General features: G+C 53.7%; 1 protein-coding gene across 2 annotated transcripts in view; it reads right to left on the reverse strand.

The window, feature by feature from the left end:
* The window catches only part of gng3 (guanine nucleotide binding protein (G protein), gamma 3), an 8596-nt gene extending 7733 nt beyond the window's left edge, over positions 1-863 (reverse strand). The window contains exon 1 of one of the 2 annotated variants that reach the window (XM_067975783.1): positions 322-863. In XM_067975783.1, coding sequence (XP_067831884.1) covers positions 322-542 — 221 coding nt within the window. In that variant the 5' untranslated portion in view covers positions 543-863. Of the gene's footprint in view, positions 1-21; positions 95-321 lie in introns of those variants that run through there. The other variant, XM_067975784.1, reaches the window with a different exon arrangement.
* Positions 864-15826: the final 14963 nt, after the last annotated feature.

Genomic DNA, 15826 nt, shown 5'->3' on the forward strand with positions numbered 1-15826 from the left:
ACCATCCCCTGCATCTCTCACCAGGCTCTTCCATGGAACATTCCGCCCTCAGCATCCGATAAATCTCGGCGGGCGGGGGTGGGAGTCAGGAGATTTCCTCCAGCCTCTGCTTTATTCCCACCCCAAACCCACCGTCCCCGGCCCCTCCCTGGCTGGTGCATTTTTCCAAATCTGCATCCAAATATCAATGAGAAAGCAAGACTGTGGGGCTGTTTTTGGCAATCTGTGGGGTGGTGGGAATGAAGTGAGGATTCACAAGCTGTTAATAATAAAAAGAAGCATCCAATTCAACTTTCGAAATAAGCAGATAAACGCACCCACCTCTTGATGATAACACTGAGAGGGAGAGGCAGGAGGGGGATGCAGCTCCTGGGATATATAAAGATGGCTGAGGTACTCCGAGAGAGCTGAAGGGCAGAGATTCCCAGTCTCTGTGTTACTGCCTCCCTTCTGCCTGCACTTGAAGCCTCTGCAGCAGTCCCACCGACACGAAAGGGAGAGGGAGGGAGGGAGGGAGGCTCCACAGCTCCTCCGAGCTGCATTTATCGTTCTTCCGAGATACAGAGAGGAGGGGGGGGGGGGGGATAAAATGATTATTAAATTGAATGGATTGTCTCACAGGAGAGCGCTGCTGTATTTTCTTGCTGCTTTCTTGAATAATGGGAGATTCAGGAGAGGGGGATAATTACCCGGAGGGGTGGGGGTCTAAGTGATGTATGGGGTGGGAGAGCAGGGGGCGTTCCCTCACGGGGGGGAGGGGAACACGCCACTTCCAGCCCATAATACTCATCAGACTGTCTGCAAACAATGAATCCGACCGCTCTCTTACTCCATTGAAGAATGCTGTCCTCATTCTGCGAGCCATGCAGTGAAAACTCTTCCCTCCTCCCCGCTTCCTTATTTGGGCGGGAAGTTGCCATGGCAACTGCAAAGGGGCGAACGAGGAAGCCCATCCCCAGCTGTTTCCCCCCCCCCCCCCACCACCCCCCCACCGCCGGTTAAACCGGGACAGATGTTTGTGCGAGGCAGGTGTTACCTGAAGTTCAGCTGCCCTGCTTTAAGACGCGGTGGGGCCCCACGGGCAGACGCTGCCCCTTTAACCAGTTGCCACCCTGCCCGTTGAGTTCTCGGAGTCAACCACTTTGCCAGCTGTCGGTGAGGGTCCCATTTCCTCACCCACCCCCCCCCCTCCTCCCCCCCCCACCACCGAGTTGTGAGGATCGCCCCCAGCTAATATATAAATAGCCCAGTGAGTGGTTTTGAGTAGACTCAGGCAGCCTCCTGAATTCGAAGTGACAATTCAGCTTTGTCCAAGCAGGGGATTTGTTAATGCACACCGGAGGTAGAGGGGGGCATCGCTCACAGACTGACTGTTACCCTCCATGGGGAGTGGCTTGCCCAGAATCTTCCCTGTGACGCCATCACTCAGACCCTGGATTTCCGCAGTTCCTCAATTAGTTAACTGTTTCCGTCTTAAAGTGTATGAGTGAACTGTTTCATCAGCATCTCAGGCACATGGAAGTGTACAGAGTCCCTGTTTATTCAGGGTGAGGGTCACTCACTGTGTAACTGTACAGAGTCCCTGTTTATTCAGGGTGAGGGTCTCTCACTGTGTAACTGTACAGAGTCCCTGTTTATTCAGGGTGAGGGTCTCTCACTGTGTAACTGTACAGAGTCCCTGTTTATTCAGGGGAAGGGTCACTCACTGTGTAACTGTACAGAGTCCCTTGTTTATTCAGGGTGAGGGTCTCTCACTGTGTAACTGTACAGAGTCCCTGTTTATTCAGGGTGAGGGTCACTCACTGTGTAACTGTACAGAGTCCCTGTTTATTCAGGGTGAGGGTCACTCACTGTGTAACTGTACAGAGTCCCTGTTTATTCAGGTGAGGGTCACTCACTGTGTAACTGTACAGAGTCCCTGTTTATTCAGGGTGAGGGTCACTCACTGTGTAACTGTACAGAGTCCCTGTTTATTCAGGGTGAGGGTCACTCACTGTGTAACTGTACAGAGTCCCTGTTTATTCAGGGTAAGGGTCACGCACTGTGTAACTGTACAGAGTCCCTGTTTATTCAGGGTGAGGGTCACTCACTGTGTAACTGTACAGAGTCCCTGTTTATTCAGGGTGAGGGTCACTCACTGTGTAACTGTACAGAGTCCCTGTTTATTCAGGGTGAGGGTCACTCACTGTGTAACTGTACAGAGTCCCTGTTTATTCAGGGTGAGGGTCTCTCACTGTGTAACTGTACAGAGTCCCTGTTTATTCAGGGTGAGGGTCACCCACTGTGTAACTGTACAGAGTCCCTGTTTATTCAGGGTGAGGGTCACCCACTGTGTAACTGTACAGAGTCCCTGTTTATTCAGGGTGAGGGTCACTCACTGTGTAACTGTACAGAGTCCCTGTTTATTCAGGGTAAGGGTCACTCACTGTGTAACTGTACAGAGTCCCTGTTTATTCAGGGTGAGGGTCACTCACTGTGTAACTGTACAGAGTCCCTGTTTATTCAGGGTGAGGGTCACTCACTGTGTCACTGTACAGAGTCCCTGTTTATTCAGGGTGAGAGTCACTCACTGTGTAACTGTACAGAGTCACTGTTTATTCAGGGTGAGGGTCACTCGCTGTGTAACTGTACAGAGTCCCTGTTTATTCAGGGTGAGGGTCACTCACTGTGTAACTGTACAGAGTCCCTGTTTATTCAGGGTGAGAGTCACTCACTGTGTAACTGTACAGAGTCCCTGTTCATTCAGGGTGAGGGTCACTCGCTGTGTAACTGTACAGAGTCCCTGTTTATTCAGGGTGAGGGTCACTCACTGTGTAACTGTACAGAGTCCCTGTTTATTCAGGGTGAGGGTCACTCACTGTGCAACTGTACAGAGTCCCTGTTTATTCAGGGTGAGGGTCTCTCATTGTGTAACTGTACAGAGTCACTGTTTATTCAGGGTAAGGGTCACTCACTGTGTAACTGTACAGAGTCCCTGTTTATTCAGGGTGAGGGTCACTCACTGTGTAACTGTACAGAGTCCCTGTTTATTCAGGGTGAGGGTCACTCACTGTGTAACTGTACAGAGTCCCTGTTTATTCAGGGTGAGGGTCACTCACTGTGTAACTGTACAGAGTCCCTGTTTATTCAGGGTGAGGGTCACTCACTGTGTAACTGTACAGAGTCCCTGTTTATTCAGGGTGAGGGTCACTCACTGTGTAACTGTACAGAGTCCCTGTTTATTCAGGGTGAGGGTCACTCACTGTGTAACTGTACAGAGTCACTGTTTATTCAGGGTAAGGGTCACTCACTGTGTAACTGTACAGAGTCCCTGTTCATTCAGGGTGAGGGTCACTCGCTGTGTAACTGTACAGAGTCCCTGTTTATTCAGGTGAGGGTCACTCACTGTGTAACTGTACAGAGTCCCTGTTTATTCAGGGTGAGGGTCACTCACTGTGTAACTGTACAGAGTCCCTGTTTATTCAGGGTGAGGGTCTCTCACTGTGTAACTGTACAGAGTCCCTGTTTATTCAGGGTGAGGGTCACTCACTGTGTAACTGTACAGAGTCCCTGTTTATTCAGGGTGAGGGTCACTCACTGTGTAACTGTACAGAGTCCCTGTTTATTCAGGGTAAGGGTCACGTCACTGTGTAACTGTACAGAGTCCCTGTTTATTCAGGGTAAGGGTCACTCACTGTGTAACTTGTACAGAGTCCCTGTTTTATTCAGGGTGAGGGTCACTCACTGTGTAACTGTACAGAGTCCCTGTTTATTCAGGGTGAGGGTCACTCACTGTGTCACTGTACAGAGTCCCTGTTTATTCAGGGTGAGAGTCACTCACTGTGTAACTGTACAGAGTCACTGTTTATTCAGGGTGAGGGTCACTCGCTGTGTAACTGTACAGAGTCCTTGTTTATTCAGCGTGAGGGTCACTCACTGTGTAACTGTACAGAGTCCCGGTTTATTCAGGGTGAGAGTCACTCACTGTGTAACTGCACAGAGTCCCTGTTTATTCAGGGTGAGGGTCACTCGCTGTGTAACTGTACAGAGTCCCTGTTTATTCAGGGTGAGGGTCACTCACTGTGTAACTGTACAGAGTCCCTGTTTATTCAGGGTGAGAGTCACTCACTGTGTAACTGTACAGAGTCCCTGTTTATTCAGGGTGAGGGTCACTCACTGTGTAACTGTACAGAGTCCCTGTTTATTCAGGGTGAGGGTCACTCACTGTGTAACTGTACAGAGTCCCTGTTTATGGTCAGGGTGAGGGTCACTCACTGTGTCACTGTACAGAGTCCCTGTTTATTCAGGGTGAGAGTCACTCACTGTGTAACTGTACAGAGTCACTGTTTATTCAGGGTGAGGGTCACTCGCCGTGTAACTGTACAGAGTCCCTGTTTATTCAGGGTGAGGGTCACTCACTGTGTAACTGTACAGAGTCCCTGTTTATTCAGGGTGAGAGTCACTCACTGTGTAACTGTACAGAGTCCCTGTTCATTCAGGGTGAGGGTCACTCGCTGTGTAACTGTACAGTGTCCCTGTTTATTCAGGGTGAGGGTCACTCGCTGTGTAACTGTACAGTGTCCCTGTTTATTCAGGGTGAGGGTCACTCGCTGTGTAACTGTACAGTGTCCCTGTTTATTCAGGGTGAGGGTCACTCGCTGTGTAACTGTACAGAGTCCCTGTTTATTCAGGGTGAGGGTCACTCACTGTGTAACTGTACAGAGTCCCTGTTTATTCAGGGTGAGGGTCACTCACTGTGTAACTGTACAGAGTCCCTGTTCATTCAGGGTGAGGGTCTCTCACTGTGTAACTGTACAGAGTCACTGTTTATTCAGGGTAAGGGTCACTCACTGTGTAACTGTACAGAGTCACTGTTTATTCAGGGTGAGGGTCACTCGCTGTGTAACTGTACAGAGTCCCTGTTTATTCAGGGTGAGGGTCACTCACTGTGTAACTGTACAGAGTCACTGTTTATTCAGGGTGAGAGTCACTCACTGTGTAACTGTACAGAGTCCCTGTTTATTCAGGGTGAGAGTCACTCACTGTGTAACTGTACAGAGTCCCTGTTCATTCAGGGTGAGGGTCACTCGCTGTGTAACTGTACAGAGTCCCTGTTTATTCAGGGTGAGGGTCACTCACTGTGTAACTGTACAGAGTCCCTGTTTATTCAGGGTGAGGGTCACTCACTGTGTAACTGTACAGAGTCCCTGTTTATTCAGGGTGAGGGTCTCTCACTGTGTAACTGTACAGAGTCACTGTTTATTCAGGGTGAGGGTCACTCACTGTGTAACTGTACAGAGTCCCTGTTTATTCAGGGTGAGGGTCACTCACTGTGTCACTGTACAGAGTCCCTGTTTATTCAGGGTGAGAGTCACTCACTGTGTAACTGTACAGAGTCACTGTTTATTCAGGGTGAGGGTCACTCGCTGTGTAACTGTACAGAGTCCTTGTTTATTCAGCGTGAGGGTCACTCACTGTGTAACTGTACATAGTCCCGGTTTATTCAGGGTGAGAGTCACTCACTGTGTAACTGTACAGAGTCCCTGTTTATTCAGGGTGAGGGTCACTCGCTGTGTAACTGTACAGAGTCCTGTTATTCAGGTGAGGGTCACTCACTGTGTAACTGTACAGAGTCCCTGTTTATTCAGGTGAGGGTCACTCACTGTGTAACTGTACAGAGTCCCTGTTTATTCAGGGTGAGGGTCACTCACTGTGTAACTGTACAGAGTCCCTGTTTATTCAGGGTGAGGGTCACTCACTGTGTAACTGTACAGAGTCCCTGTTTATTCAGGGTAAGGGTCACTCACTGTGTAACTGTACAGAGTCCCTGTTTATTCAGGGTAAGGGTCACTCACTGTGTAACTGTACAGAGTCCCTGTTTATTCAGGGTGAGGGTCACTCACTGTGTAACTGTACAGAGTCCCTGTTTATTCAGGGTGAGGGTCACTCACTGTGTCACTGTACAGAGTCCCTGTTTATTCAGGGTAAGGGTCTCTCACTGTGTAACTGTACAGAGTCCCTGTTTATTCAGGGTAAGGGTCACTCACTGTGTCACTGTACAGAGTCCCTGTTTATTCAGGGTGAGAGTCACTCACTGTGTAACTGTACAGAGTCACTGTTTATTCAGGGTGAGGGTCACTCGCTGTGTAACTGTACAGAGTCCCTGTTTATTCAGGGTGAGGGTCACTCGCTGTGTAACTGTACAGAGTCCCTGTTTATTCAGGGTGAGGGTCACTCGCTGTGTAACTGTACAGTGTCCCTGTTTATTCAGGGTGAGGGTCACTCACTGTGTAACTGTACGGAGTCCCTGTTCATTCAGGGTGAGGGTCTCTCACTGTGTAACTGTACAGAGTCACTGTTTATTCAGGGTAAGGGTCACTCACTGTGTAACTGTACAGAGTCCCTGTTTATTCAGGGTGAGGGTCACTCACTGTGTAACTGTACAGAGTCCCTGTTTATTCAGGGTGAGGGTCACTCACTGTGTAACTGTACAGAGTCCCTGTTTATTCAGGGTGAGGGTCACTCACTGTGTAACTGTACAGAGTCCCTGTTTATTCAGGGTGAGGGTCACTCACTAGGCAGAGTTCCTGTTTGTTGAGCAGGGGGGAAATGGGAGGGGGAGGGGATGTGAGCGGAGGAGGTGAGAGGAGGGGATGGGGAGGGTGAGGGATAGTGATGGGAGGAGGTAAGAAGGTTGAGGGGAGGGTGAGGGGATAGTGAAGGTGAGGGAGAGGGGGAAGGGGAGAAGGTGGGGAGTTGCGATAAGGGGGAGGGGATGGGGAGGTGTGATGAGGGGGAGGGAGAGGTGTGATGAGGATGAGGGAGAGGTGTGATGAGGATGAGGGAGAGGTGTGATGAGGGTGAGGGAGAGGTGTGATGAGGATGAGGGAGAGGTGTGATGAGGATGAGGGAGAGGTGTGATGAGGATGAGGGAGAGGTGTGATGAGGGTGAGGGAGAGGTGTGATGAGGGTGAGGGAGAGGTGTGATGAGGGTGAGGGAGAAGTGTGATGAGGGTGAGGCAGAGGTGTGATGAGGGTGAGGGAGAGGTGTGATGAGGGTGAGGGAGAGGTGTGATGAGGGTGAGGGAGAGGTGTGATGAGGGTGAGGGAGAGGTGTGATGAGGGTGAGGGAGAGGTGTGATGAGGATGAGGGAGAGGTGTGATGAGGGTGAGGGAGAGGTGTGATGAGGATGAGGGAGAGGTGTGATGAGGATGAGGGAGAGGTGTGATGAGGGGGAGGGAGAGGTGTGATGAGGATGAGGGAGAGGTGTGATGAGGATGAGGGAGAGGTGTGATGAGGATGAGGGAGAGGTGTGATGAGGGTGAGGGAGAGGTGTGATGAGGATGAGGGAGAGGTGTGATGAGGGTGAGGGAGAGGTATGATGAGGGTGAGGGAGAGGTGTGATGAGGATGAGGGAGAGGTGTGATGAGGATGAGGGAGAGGTGTGATGAGGGTGAGGGAGAGGTGTGATGAGGGTGAGGGAGAGGTGTGATGAGGATGAGGGAGAGGTGTGATGAGGATGAGGGAGAGTGTGATGAGGATGAGGGAGAGGTGTGATGAGGGGGAGGGAGAGGTGTGATGAGGATGAGGGAGAGGTGTGATGAGGATGAGGGAGAGGTGTGATGAGGGTGAGGGAGAGGTGTGATGAGGGGGAGGGAGAGGTGTGATGAGGGGGAGGGAGAGGTGTGATGAGGATGAGGGAGAGGTGTGATGAGGGGGAGGGAGAGGTGTGATGAGGATGAGGGAGAGGTGTGATGAGGGTGAGGGAGAGGTGTGATGAGGGGGAGGGAGAGGTGTGATGAGGGGGAGGGAGAGGTGTGATGAGGATGAGGGAGAGGTGTGATGAGGGTGAGGGTGAGGTGTGATGAGGGTGAGGGAGAGGTGTGATGAGGATGAGGGAGAGGTGTGATGAGGATGAGGGAGAGGTGTGATGAGGGGGAGGGAGAGGTGTGATGAGGATGAGGGAGAGGTGTGATGAGGGTGAGGGAGAGGTGTGATGAGGATGAGGGAGAGGTGTGATGAGGGTGAGGGAGAGGTGTGATGAGGATGAGGGAGAGGTGTGATGAGGGTGAGGGAGAGGTGTGATGAGGGTGAGGGAGAGGTGTGATGAGGATGAGGGAGAGGTGTGATGAGGGGGAGGGAGAGGTGTGATGAGGGTGAGGGAGAGGTGTGATGAGGGGGAGGGAGAGGTGTGATGAGGATGAGGGAGAGGTGTGATGAGGGGGAGGGAGAGGTGTGATGAGGGGGAGGGAGAGGTGTGATGAGGATGAGGGAGAGGTGTGATGAGGATGAGGGTGAGGTGTGATGAGGATGAGGGAGAGGTGTGATGAGGATGAGGGAGAGGTGTGATGAGGGGGAGGGAGAGGTGTGATGAGGATGAGGGAGAGGTGTGATGAGGGGGAGGGAGAGGTGTGATGAGGGGGAGGGAGAGGTGTGATGAGGGTGAGGGAGAGGTGTGATGAGGATGAGGGAGAGGTGTGATGAGGGTGAGGGAGAGGTGTGATGAGGATGAGGGAGAGGTGTGATGAGGATGAGGGAGAGGTGTGATGAGGGGGAGGGAGAGGTGTGATGAGGTGAGGGAGAGGTGTGATGAGGGTGAGGGAGAGGTGTGATGAGGGGGAGGGAGAGGTGTGATGAGGGTGAGGGAGAGGTGTGATGAGGGTGAGGGAGAGGTGTGATGAGGGTGAGGGAGAGGTGTGATGAGGGTGAGGGAGAGGTGTGATGAGGGTGAGGGAGAGGTGTGATGAGGGTGAGGGAGAGGTGTGATGAGGGTGAGGGAGAGGTGTGATGAGGGTGAGGAGAGGTGTGATGAGGGGGAGGGAGAGGTGTGATGAGGGGGAGGGAGAGGTGTGATGAGGGTGAGGGAGAGGTGTGATGAGGGGGAGGGAGAGGTGTGATGAGGGTGAGGGAGAGGTGTGATGAGGGGGAGGGAGAGGTGTGATGAGGGATGAGGGAGAGGTGTGATGAGGGTGAGGGAGAGGTGTGATGAGGGGGAGGGAGAGGTGTGATGAGGGTGAGGGAGAGGTGTGATGAGGGGAGGGAGAGGTGTGATGAGGATGAGGGAGAGGTGTGATGAGGGTGAGGGAGAGGTGTGATGAGGATGAGGGAGAGGTGTGATGAGGGGGAGGGAGAGGTGTGATGAGGATGAGGGAGAGGTGTGATGAGGATGAGGGAGAGGTGTGATGAGGGGAGGGAGAGTGTGATGAGGATGAGGGAGAGGTGTGATGAGGGGGAGGGAGAGGTGTGATGAGGATGAGGGAGAGGTGTGATGAGGGTGAGGGAGAGGTGTGATGAGGTGAGGGAGAGGTGTGATGAGGGGGAGGGAGAGGTGTGATGAGGATGAGGGAGAGGTGTGATGAGGGGGAGGGAGAGTGTGATGAGGATGAGGGAGAGGTGTGATGAGGATGAGGGAGAGGTGTGATGAGGATGAGGGAGAGGTGTGATGAGGATGAGGGAGAGGTGTGATGAGGGGGAGGGAGAGGTGTGATGAGGATGAGGAGAGGTGTGATGAGGGGGAGGGAGAGGTGTGATGAGGATGAGGGAGAGGTGTGATGAGGGTGAGGGAGAGGTGTGATGAGGATGAGGGAGAGGTGTGATGAGGATGGGAGGGAGAGGTGTGATGAGGATGAGGGAGAGGTGTGATGAGGTGAGGGAGAGGTGTGATGAGGGGGAGGGAGAGGTGTGATGAGGATGAGGGAGAGGTGTGATGAGGATGAGGGAGAGGTGTGATGAGGATGAGGGAGAGGTGTGATGAGGATGAGGGAGAGGTGTGATGACGATGAGGGAGAGGTGTGATGACGATGAGGGAGAGGTGTGATGAGGGGAGGGAGAGGTGTGATGAGGATGAGGGAGAGGTGTGATGAGGATGAGGGAGAGGTGTGATGAGGATGAGGGAGAGGTGTGATGAGGATGAGGGAGAGGTGTGATGAGGATGAGGGAGAGGTGTGATGAGGGTGAGGGAGAGGTGTGATGAGGATGAGGGAGAGGTGTGATGAGGATGAGGGAGAGGTGTGATGAGGATGAGGGAGAGGTGTGATGAGGGTGAGGGAGAGGTGTGATGAGGTGAGGGAGAGGTGTGATGAGGGTGAGGCAGAGGTGTGATGAGGGAGGGAGAGGTGTGATGAGGGGAGGGAGAGGTGTGATGAGGTGAGGGAGAGTGTGATGAGGGTGAGGGAGAGGTGTGATGAGGGGGAGGGAGAGTGTGATGAGGATGAGGGAGAGGTGTGATGAGGATGAGGGAGAGGTGTGATGAGGATGAGGGAGAGGTGTGATGAGGATGAGGGAGAGGTGTGATGAGGATGAGGGAGAGGTGTGATGAGGGGGAGGGAGAGGTGTGATGAGGATGAGGGAGAGGTGTGATGAGGGGGAGGGAGAGTGTGATGAGGATGAGGGAGAGGTGTGATGAGGATGAGGGAGAGGTGTGATGAGGATGAGGGAGAGGTGTGATGAGGGGGAGGGAGAGGTGTGATGAGGGGGAGGGAGAGGTGTGATGAGGATGAGGGAGAGGTGTGATGAGGATGAGGGAGAGGTGTGATGAGGATGAGGGAGAGGTGTGATGAGGATGAGGGAGAGGTGTGATGACGATGAGGGAGAGGTGTGATGACGATGAGGGAGAGGTGTGATGACGATGAGGGAGAGGTGTGATGAGGGGGAGGGAGAGGTGTGATGAGGATGAGGGAGAGGTGTGATGAGGATGAGGGAGAGGTGTGATGAGGATGAGGGAGAGGTGTGATGAGGATGAGGGAGAGGTGTGATGAGGATGAGGGAGAGGTGTGATGAGGGTGAGGGAGAGGTGTGATGAGGATGAGGGAGAGGTGTGATGAGGATGAGGGAGAGGTGTGATGAGGATGAGGGAGAGGTGTGATGAGGGTGAGGGAGAGGTGTGATGAGGGTGAGGGAGAGGTGTGATGAGGGTGAGGGCAGAGGTGTGATGAGGGGGAGGGAGAGGTGTGATGAGGGGGAGGGAGAGGTGTGATGAGGGTGAGGGAGAGGTGTGATGAGGGTGAGGGAGAGGTGTGATGAGGGATGAGGGAGAGGTGTGATGAGGATGAGGGAGAGGTGTGATGAGGGTGAGGGAGAGGTGTGATGAGGATGAGGGAGAGGTGTGATGAGGATGAGGGAGAGGTGTGATGAGGGGGAGGGAGAGGTGTGATGAGGATGAGGGAGAGGTGTGATGAGGATGAGGGAGAGGTGTGATGAGGATGAGGGAGAGGTGTGATGAGGGTGAGGGAGAGGTGTGATGAGGATGAGGGAGAGGATTGTGATGAGGGTGAGGGAGAGGTATGATGAGGGTGAGGGAGAGGTGTGATGAGGATGAGGAGAGAGTGTGATGAGGATGAGGGAGAGGTGTGATGAGGGTGAGGGAGAGGTGTGATGAGGGTGAGGGAGAGGTGCTGATGAGGATGAGGGAGAGGTGTGATGAGGATGAGGGAGAGTGTGATGAGGATGAGGGAGAGGTGTGATGAGGGGGAGGGAGAGGTGTGATGAGGATGAGGGAAGAGGTGTGATGAGGATGAGGGAGAGGTGTGATGAGGGTGAGGGAGAGGTGTGATGAGGGGGAGGGAGAGGTGTGATGAGGATGAGGGTGAGGTGTGATGAGGGGGAGGGAGAGGTGTGATGAGGGGGAGGGAGAGGTGTGATGAGGATGAGGGAGGTGTGATGAGGGGGAGGGAGAGGTGTGATGAGGATGAGGGAGAGGTGTGATGAGGGTGAGGGAGAGGTGTGATGAGGGGGAGGGAGAGGTGTGATGAGGGGGAGGGAGAGGTGTGATGAGGATGAGGGAGAGGTGTGATGAGGGTGAGGGTGAGGTGTGATGAGGGTGAGGGAGAGGTGTGATGAGGATGAGGGAGAGGTGTGATGAGGATGAGGGAGAGGTGTGATGAGGGGGAGGGAGAGGTGTGATGAGGATGAGGGAGAGGTGTGATGAGGGTGAGGGAGAGGTGTGATGAGGATGAGGGAGAGGTGTGATGAGGGTGAGGGAGAGGTGTGATGAGGATGAGGGAGAGGTGTGATGAGGGTGAGGGAGAGGTGTGATGAGGGTGAGGGAGAGGTGTGATGAGGATGAGGGAGAGGTGTGATGAGGGGAGGGAGAGGTGTGATGAGGATGAGGGAGAGGTGTGATGAGGGGGAGGGAGAGGTGTGATGAGGATGAGGGAGAGGTGTGATGAGGGGGAGGGAGAGGTGTGATGAGGGGGAGGGAGAGGTGTGATGAGGATGAGGGTGAGGTGTGATGAGGATGAGGGAGAGGTGTGATGAGGATGAGGGAGAGGTGTGATGAGGGGGAGGGAGAGGTGTGATGAGGATGAGGGAGAGGTGTGATGAGGGGGAGGGAGAGGTGTGATGAGGGGGAGGGAGAGGTGTGATGAGGGTGAGGGAGAGGTGTGATGAGGATGAGGGAGAGGTGTGATGAGGATGAGGGAGAGGTGTGATGAGGATGAGGGAGAGATGTGATGAGGATGAGGGAGAGGTGTGATGAGGGGGAGGGAGAGGTGTGATGAGGGGGAGGGAGAGGTGTGATGAGGGTGAGGAGAGGTGTGATGAGGGGCAGGGAGAGGTGTGATGAGGGTGAGGGAGAGGTGTGATGAGGGTGAGGGAGAGGTGTGATGAGGGTGAGGGAGAGGTGTGATGAGGGTGAGGGAGAGGTGTGATGAGGGTGAGGGAGAGGTGTGATGAGGGTGAGGGAGAGGTGTGATGAGGGTGAGGAAGAGGTGTGATGAGGGTGAGGAAGAGGTGTGATGAGGGGGAGGGAGAGGTGTGATGAGGGGGAGGGAGAGGTGTGATGAGGGGGAGGGAGAGGTGTGATGAGGGTGAGGGAGAGGTGTGATGAGGGGGAGGGAGAGGTGTGATGAGGGTGAGGGAGAGGTGTGATGAGGGGGAGGGAGAGGGTGTGATGAGGGGGAGGGAGAGAGTGTGATGAGGGGGAGGGAGAGGTGTGATGAGGGGGCAGGGAGAGGTGTGATGAGGGTGAGGGAGAGGTGTGATGAGGATGAGGGAGAGGTGTGATGAGGGGGAGGGAGAGGTGTGATGAGGATGAGGGAGAGGTGTGATGAGGATGAGGGAGAGGTGTGATGAGGATGAGGGAGAGGTGTGATGAGGGGGAGGGAGAGGTGTGATGAGGATGAGGGAGAGGTATGATGAGGATGAGGGAGAGGTGTGATGAGGGGAGGGAGAGTGTGATGAGGATGAGGGAGAGGTGTGATGAGGGGAGGGAGAGGTGTGATGAGGATGAGGGAGAGGTGTGATGAGGGGGAGGGAGAGGTGTGATGAGGGGGAGGGGAGAGTGTGATGAGGGAGGGAGAGGTGTGATGAGGATGAGGGAGAGGTGTGATGAGGGGGAGGGAGAGGTGTGATGAGGGTGAGGGAGAGGTGTGATGAGGGTGAGGGAGAGGTGTGATGAGGGTGAGGAAGAGGTGTGATGAGGGTGAGGAAGAGGTGTGATGAGGGGGAGGGAGAGGTGTGATGAGGGTGAGGGAGAGGTGTGATGAGGGTGAGGGAGAGGTGTGATGAGGGGGAGGGAGAGGTGTGATGAGGGTGAGGGAGAGGTGTGATGAGGGGGAGGGAGAGGTGTGATGAGGGGGAGGGAGAGGTGTGATGAGGGGGAGGGAGAGGTGTGATGAGGGGGAGGAGAGGTGTGATGAGGGTGAGGGAGAGGTGTGATGAGGATGAGGGAGAGGTGTGATGAGGATGAGGGAGAGGTGTGATGAGGATGAGGGAGAGGTGTGATGACGATGAGGGAGAGGTGTGATGAGGATGAGGGAGAGGTGTGATGAGGGGGAGGGAGAGGTGTGATGAGGATGAGGGAGAGGTATGATGAGGATGAGGGAGAGGTGTGATGAGGGGAGGGAGAGTGTGATGAGGATGAGGGAGAGGTGTGATGAGGGGAGGGAGAGGTGTGATGAGGATGAGGGAGAGGGGCATCGATGAGGGGAGGGAGAGGTGTGATGAGGGGGAGGAGAGGTGTGATGAGGATGAGGGAGAGGTGTGATGAGGGGGAGGGAGAGTGTGATGAGGATGAGGGAGAGGTGTGATGAGGATGAGGGAGAGGTGTGATGAGGATGAGGGAGAGGTGTGATGAGGATGAGGGAGAGGTGTGATGAGGATGAGGGAGAGGTGTGATGAGGGGGAGGGAGAGGTGTGATGAGGATGAGGGAGAGGTGTGATGAGGGGGAGGGAGAGTGTGATGAGGATGAGGGTGATGAGGATGAGGAGGTGTGAGGAGGTGAGGGAGAGGTGTGATGAGGGGGAGGAGGAGGGTGTGATGAGTGAGGAGGGGAGAGGTGTGATGAGGGGGAGGGAGAGGTGTGATGAGGGAGAGGAAGGTGTGATGAGGGGTGAGAGTGTGATGAGGATGAGGGAGAGGTGTGAGGGTGAGGGATGTGTGATGAGGATGAGGGAGAGGTGTGATGAGGGTGAGGGAGAGGTGTGATGAGGGGGAGGGAGAGGTGTGATGAGGGGAGGGAGAGGTGTGATGAGGGGGAGGGAGAGGTGTGATGTGGGGGAGGGTGAGGGAGGTGAGTGGGAGAGTGTGATGGGGAGGGAGAGGGTGATGAGGATGAGGGAGTGATGAGGTGAGGTGAGGTGTGAGGAGGGAGGAGGGAGAGGTGTGATGAGGGGGTGAGAGTGTGATGAGGTGGGAGAGGTGTGGTGGAGGTGGGGAGGGTGTGAGAGGGTGAGGGAGAGGGAGGGTGTGAGGTGGGTGAGGGGAGGTGTGATGAGGGGGGAGGTGTGATGAGGGGAGGTGAGGGGTGTGGAGGGTGAGGGGTGAGGGAGGGAGGGGTGATGTGGTGTGGGGTGGTGGGGTGGGAGAGGGGGTGGTGGAGGAGGGTGTGGTGAGGGGATGAGGTGAGGTGGGTGAGGGTGGGAGGTGGGGGAGGAGTGGGGGGATGAGGGGGAGGGTGAGGGTGAGGTGGGGGAGGGGGATGAGGGGTGGTGAGGGGGTGGGGGGGGTTGGGGGGTGGGGGTGGTGGGGGGTGGTGGGGGGTGGTGGGAGGGGGGTGGAGGTGGGGGAGGTGGGGTGGAGGTGGGGGAGGGGAGGTGGGGGGATGGGGGGGTGGGGGTGGGTGGGGGAGGGGTGGGGAGGGGTGGTGGGTGGGGGGGGGTGGCTGGTGAGGGGAGGGAGGGGGTGGGGGGGGGTGGGGGTGGTGGAGGTGGGGTGAGTGGGGGAGGGGTGTGGGGGAGATAGCGGATGGGTGGGGGACCGAGAGGGGAAGAAGAAGACGGTGGGGGGGGAGTGTAGAGATATGTGATGGGGAGGATAAAGATGGCTCTAAGATAACAAGATGAAAAAGATAAGATGAATAGATTATAAAAGATAAAGATGAAAAGATACAGATGATATACGATAAAATAAAGATGAAAAAGATAATAAAGATAAAGATGAAAGATAAAGATGATATAAGATAAAGATGAAAAGATAAAGATGAAAGATGATATAAGATGAAAGATGATATAAGATAAAGATGATATAAGATAAAGATGATATAAGCGAAAGAAAAGATGATATAAGAGAAAGATAAAGATGATATAAGAGAAAGAAAAGATGATATAAGAGAAAGAAAAGATGATATAAGAGAAAGAAAAGATGATATAAGAGAAAGATAACGATGATATAAGAGAAAGATAAAGATGATATAAGAGAAAGATGAAGATGATATAAGAGAAAGATAAAGATGATATAAGAGAAAGATAAAGATGATATAAGAGAAAGATACAGATGATATAAGAGAAAGATAAAGATGATATAAGAGAAAGATAAAGATGATATAAGAGAAAGAAAAAGATGATATACGAGAAAGAAAAAGATGATATAAGAGAAAGATGAAGATGATATAAGAGAAAGATGAAGAT

The sequence above is a fragment of the Heptranchias perlo genome, chromosome 43 (assembly GCF_035084215.1).
Source record: "Heptranchias perlo isolate sHepPer1 chromosome 43, sHepPer1.hap1, whole genome shotgun sequence".
Taxonomy (NCBI): domain Eukaryota; kingdom Metazoa; phylum Chordata; class Chondrichthyes; order Hexanchiformes; family Hexanchidae; genus Heptranchias; species Heptranchias perlo.